Source organism: Balaenoptera acutorostrata, chromosome 3 (assembly GCF_949987535.1).
Source record: "Balaenoptera acutorostrata chromosome 3, mBalAcu1.1, whole genome shotgun sequence".
Classification (NCBI taxonomy): domain Eukaryota; kingdom Metazoa; phylum Chordata; class Mammalia; order Artiodactyla; family Balaenopteridae; genus Balaenoptera; species Balaenoptera acutorostrata.
In genome coordinates this window covers 47931265-47937316 of record NC_080066.1, presented here as the reverse complement: position 1 = coordinate 47937316, position 6052 = coordinate 47931265, and the positions used below count along the sequence as shown (strand labels likewise).

The window sequence follows — 6052 nt, the reverse complement described above, 5'->3', positions numbered from 1 at the left end:
AAATATTTGGTAGAATTCACTATTTGGTAGAATCTATGTGGGTGGGCTTTTCTTAGTGGAAAGAAATTTTGTTACTAATTCACTGTCTTTACTTGTTATAGGTTTATTTATATCTTCTATTTCTTCTTAAAGCAGCTTTAGTAGTTTGTATCTTTCTAGGAATTTGTTCATTTCTTCTAGATTTTGAGTTTGATGGCATATAGTAGTTCATAATATTCCCTTATGTTTTACTTTCTATATATGTCTTAGGTGATGTCCTTTTATTCCTAATTGGAATTTTCTTTCTTTCTTAGTTAGGCTAGGTAATGGTTTGTCAATTCTGTTGATCTTTTCAAGAACCAACTTTTTATTTTGTGGATTTTCCTTATTGTTTTTCTTCTTTATTTTTCATTAATTTCTGCACTAATCTGTATTATTTCCTTCCTTCTGCTTGCTTTAGGTTTAATATTCTTTCCTTTTACTATTTTTTTTCCCTAGTGGAAGGTTAAGTTATTAATCTAAGTTCTTTTTTAATATAAGTGTTTACAGCTGTACATTTTCTTCTAATGACTGCTTTAGCTATGTCTCATAAGTTTTGTGTTACCATTTTAATTCAGTTAAAAGTATTTTGTAATTTCCCCTTGAATTATATGGGAAATTATAAAGAAGAATCCCACTGATTCTTCTTTGCCCATTCGTTACTTAGGAGCATGTTTAATTTCCACATATTTCTAAATTACAAAGCAATTGCTCCAATGAGCTCCATTCCTACTCCCCTCATCTCCACTGTATGGACATACAAATTACAAATGTACACACTATAAACATATCAACACAGTTTTATAAGGATTGCTTTATGCAGTTTTTAAAAATCAGAGAGGATTAGAAAAGTGTTACAAATGAAAATACACTGATACTGTCTTTTATATTTACCTATGTATTTACCTCAACCAGTGTTCTTTACTTCTTCATGTGGATTTAAGTTACTGTTTAATATCCTTTTATTTCGGCTTGAAGTTAAATGTTTTATTATTTCTTGTGGAGCAGACATGCTATCCATGTATTCTCTGATTTTATTTACTTGAGAATGTCTTAATTTCTCCCTCATTTTTCAAGGTTAATTTTGCCAGATATAGAATTCTTAGTTGACAATCTTCTATTTCAGCACTTTAAACATGCCATCCCACTGCCTTCTGACCTTCCTGATCCCTAATGAAAAGTCAGATGTTATCTTACTAAAGATAGCTTGCAGATGATAAGTTGCGCTTCTCTTGTTACTTCCGCCTTCTTTCATTATCTTGGTTTTCAGCAATTTGAGTAAGATGCCTCTAAACATGGATCTCCTTGTGTTGATTCTACATAGAATTTATTGAGCTACTTAGATTACAGTATAATACTTTTTGGTCAAATTTGGGAAGTTTGGGACCATTCCATCTTCAGATAGTCTTTCTACACCTTTCTCTCTCTCCAGTCCTTCTGGGGTCTACATTAGCCATATGTTGGTATGCTTGATGGTGTTCCATAAGAACCAAAAGGCCCTGTTGTTTTTATTTATCCCTTTTTCATTTTCTTTCTCAGACTGGATAATCTCAATTGACCTTTATTCATGATAACTGATTCTTCCTTCTGTCAGTGTAATCCCTTGTTGAGCCCCTCTAATGAATGTTTTATATTAGTCGTTTTACTTTCTAACTGTAGAATTTCTACTTCGTTCGTTTTTTGTTTTGTTTTGTTTTGTTTTAATAAAGTTAAACAGTAAAACAAAAATTCACAAGCTCCCCTGTCCACCCCCCACCTCCTTCCCCTACCCTCAGTCTTCGGCGCTGGCTCCCTTTCCTTCACCCCACTCACACAGACACTGGGTATCCAACTGAAAGAACAAAACTGCTCTAAGTACATGGATCATGATGAAGGGAGGAGGTGAACTGTGTCCACACTGGAGGTTAAACTGAGCAAGTCTGCATTTTCTGCGTTCTGGATGGTTTCCTTTCATTAGCCAAATTGAAAAAAAGAAATTCCCTGGACCAGATGCTTCAAAGCTAAAGCCCCCAGGACCACCAAAGAATGCCTTGAAGATAATGTTTTCATCAGAATCACCCATATTCATGCCCTCTTCATCCAGGTCTTGTTCACTGTCATAGCGAGTCTTTTTCTTGGGATCAGAGAGAATGGTAAAAGCTTCTCTGACTTCCTTGAACTTTTTCTCCTCCTCCTTCTGAACTTCAGCAATGGCTCCACTGTGCCGATCTGGATGGTGCATCAAGGCCCACTTCCGATAAGCTTTCTTGATCTCGTCCTCAGAGGCATTCTTGTCTACTCCAAGAATCTTGTAGTAATCTTTCCTCTTACTCTTCTTCAGTTCCAGCTGTGCATTATTTAGGAGCTGTTTGTGTTCTTTTGTTTTCTCCGTCTGATATACTTTTTCATAGTCCCATACTGCTTCTTCATAGTGTTCTGTGTCCATGTAACACTGACCTCTTCTCAAGTAGGATTTTATATAAGTGTCATCAAGCTTCACTGCGTTTGTGCAGTCTTCTATTGCATCATCTAGTTTCCTAAGCTTGGAATTAACCATACCCTGATGACAGTAGAGTTTAGCATTTGTTTTTGTATTATTGGGGTCTATCCCCAGGGCTTCTGTGTACAGTTCACATGCTAGCTTGTAATTTCCTTCTTTAAATGCTTTATTCCCATCTTCTTTCTTTGCTTTAAGTGCTTTGGCATTTCTGCAAGTGATGCAGGCCTTCTCATGGTCAGGAGCCATCCTCAGAGCTTGGACAAAAAACTCAACCGCCTTCTCAATACAATCTTCATAATCAAGGCAAAGACCACGTACATACAGAGCATGTGCATTGGTGGAATCCATTCGTAAAATGTCACTGGCCACACACTGTGCTTCTGGATAATGACCCAGCATTGCTAAACATTCTGCTTTGAGGATTTTGAAGCGATGGCAGGCAGGGGTGTATTCTAGGGCACGGTCCATGCAAAAAACAACCTTCCAAAAATCCCGCTTCTCAAAATCTGTTTCTGCTATTTTCTCATATTCTATGACTGCATTGTCATTCTTGAGCTCCTGTTGTGCCTGAGCATTTTTGTGACCCAGTTCTAGGGCTCTCTGGAAACTACGACATGCCGCCATGGCATTCCCTAGAGATAGGTGGCATTTGTCCTCTCGTAGATGTCCCTCACTGACTGCTGTGCATCTCCAAGAGCTTTCCGGAACTTTCCAAGCATCATCAAGGTGGCTGCTCGATTCCCGTAATAGCTAGCATTTTTAGGACACATATCTCTTTGCTTCCTCGTCATCTAGCAGCTCTGGTTCGGTCGCCGCCATTACCACATTGCACTCCGGGGCAGCCGCCATCTTACCTCTGGGACCCTCTACTTGGTTCTTTTTTAAACTTCCTGTCTCTTTACTGATATTCTTTATTTGGTGACACATATTTCTCATTTTTATATAAGTTTTCCTTTAGTTCTTTGCACGTATTTATGATAGCTGATTTAAATTCCAGTAAGTTTAACATGTTACTAGAATTCTCAGGGTCAGTTCCTATTGACTGCTTGTTTTTCCCATTGCCTGTGTATAGGTTATACTTTCCTGTTTCTTTGGGTATCTTGTAAGTTTTTATTGATTATCTAGACATTTAGAATAATGTGCTGTGGCACCTTTAGAAATCCAATTCTCTCTCCCACTAGGGTTTGTTGTCATTGTTATTTGTTTTATTGTTATTGTTATTTAGTATTTTTTTGACTATTTCTTTAAAGTGTGTATTATTTGTTATGTGTGGCAATTGATGTGTGCTCAGTTACCCTAGTTGTAAGCTAACAAATAGAGATTTTTCTTAAATGTCACGAACCAGTGAGTCTACCAACCTTTGCTGAGAGGCTCTGTTAAGGATGTCTTTAATGTTTTGACAAGCAGTCTACCTCTCTGTCTTAGCCTTCACTTCCTGATTGTGCGGAGCCTGACATAGCCTTAAGTTTTACCTCTGACTTGTGTGACTACCTCAGGCAACTGTTATGTTAAACAATTGCTGCTGATTCTTTTCAGCAAATACCATACAGGTTAGGGCTGTTGACAGAGAGTGAGTTCTGAGTTGGGTCAAGTAAAAACAAGCGCTGAAACTGGACTTTTCATCATGCTGCAAGCAAGTCAAAGGGTGACAGTTCTCTGGGGCTTTTTAGGAAGCTCCAAACTATTCTGGCTCCTCCAGTGGCTGCAAGACTACTTGATTTCACAGTTACTATAGTTGTGAGACTATTGCTTTTCAAAGCTCCCATGGAGCTGGGGAGAGAGTGATCGGATTATGGCAAGCTAAAAGACTGCAGGGCTCACTGTTTTTACTAAAATTTAGTTGTTTTTTCTTGAATAAACATTTCATGGATTTTGCAAGCCTTTAATTCATTTGCAGAGTTTATATAGCTTTTATAGGGGAGAGGATTTTCAGAAGTCTTTACTCAGACATTTGGAAATCTAACCCCTCTGCTTCACTTTTGATGATCAAAACAAATAGTTCACATTTGTATAGTATGCTAGTTTTTACAAAGGACCCTCACGTATTACCACTTTTTCTTTTTAAATTTTGATTTGTGAAATATTTTAAACATAAAAAGTAGGGAAAACAATTTATAGAGTATTCTTGTACTCACTATCCAGATTTAACAGATGAAATATTTTGCCATATTTGCTTCATTTTTCTCTTTTTATTTTGAAAGAAAGAAATATGTTGATTATTTTTCCTTCTTACCCTCTAAAGAGGTTACTTCTTTTTTGAGGTTCACATTTGTTAATGCTAACCATATTTGCAAACTTTTGTACATGAATGCATAAAAATACATGTGTATTTATCTATATATGTATACTGTTTTGTGTGTTTTTAAAATGATATCTTACTTTTATACATTTCTTTTTGAAACTAGCTTTTCTTTATCATTTTGACATTTATCCATGCTGATGCATATAAATCTATAGTTTAACAGAATAGTACTTCATTAAATTATCAAATATACTCTATTTATTCAGTCTATACTGATGACAGTTCAGGACAGTTGTTGTGAGTGGTGTGAGCTCTGAAGCCAGAAATCCTGGGCTCTAATCCCTTTTGGGTTACTTTTATTTGTAATTTGGGGGAAATTATTTAACTGCAGTGCCTTGATTTACTCATATGGGTATAACAATAGTACCTACCACATAATTTTTAGGATTAAATTACATAGTACAAATGAAACTCTTAAAAGAGTTCTTGGGAAACAGTAAGGCCTTGGCAAGAATTAGTTCCTATTATAAACAATGCTGCAGGAAACACCCTCATACATATCTCATGAAATTTCTGGATAATAAAATATGCAATGTCCAGCTCAAAAGAATGATACCAAGGTGCATTTCCACTAGCTTTTCCCACATTCTAATCATATATTGGTGGAATCAGACAACCAGCCTGGGTCAAGGTATTTAACATGCATATATTCAACAAAAAAATCAGTGTCCAGAATGCACGTTTACTGAAACCTTCTGTAAGTTTATAAGAAAAAATATTCCCATTAAAAAATGGGAAAATAAGTGTGAATAGAAAATTCACTGAAAAAGAAACTCCCATGACCAATAGAGTCAGAGAGGCTAATTGGCTAACTGGCAGTTAGAAACCTTGTAAGTAAGTGATCCAAAGTAGCTTTAATGCACATTTCCCAAGTCCACACCCAGACTTTCTCCACTACTCCAGTTTTCTTCCAATTAATCCTCCAATTACTGAATCTCTGCTTCTCTAAGCGATGTGTAACAGCAGTGTATTCCTCCTGCTTTTGGAGTGTCCTTTTATTTAAACAAAAACATTTTTTCTAGGAAAATTTCTCTAGGCTGAAATTAGCTAGAGCAACTTGTAACACATGGTGTGTTATCTACGGATGTGTGCATGCTTTTAAAAAATCTGTGTAGTTGTTTCTACAAATGTATGAATGTAACAGGTGTCCAGGCACACATGTGTTTTTCATAGCTACCGCTTGCAAAAGAGTTGATGGAAGTGATCTCCTTTCAGAATAGCAACAAGGCTAACACAGCTATTCACTACAATTC

The 6052-nt window shown here is 36.4% G+C and overlaps 1 protein-coding gene across 1 annotated transcript; it reads right to left on the bottom strand.

Annotated features, from left to right (window-relative positions):
• Nucleotides 1-1789: 1789 nt before the first annotated feature.
• LOC103020248 (dnaJ homolog subfamily C member 7-like) lies at nucleotides 1790-3346 on the bottom strand. The gene is given in 3 exon segments (XM_057542669.1): nucleotides 1790-3168; nucleotides 3171-3271; nucleotides 3273-3346. Coding segments are annotated over 3 exon segments (1554 nt in total).
• Nucleotides 3347-6052: the final 2706 nt, after the last annotated feature.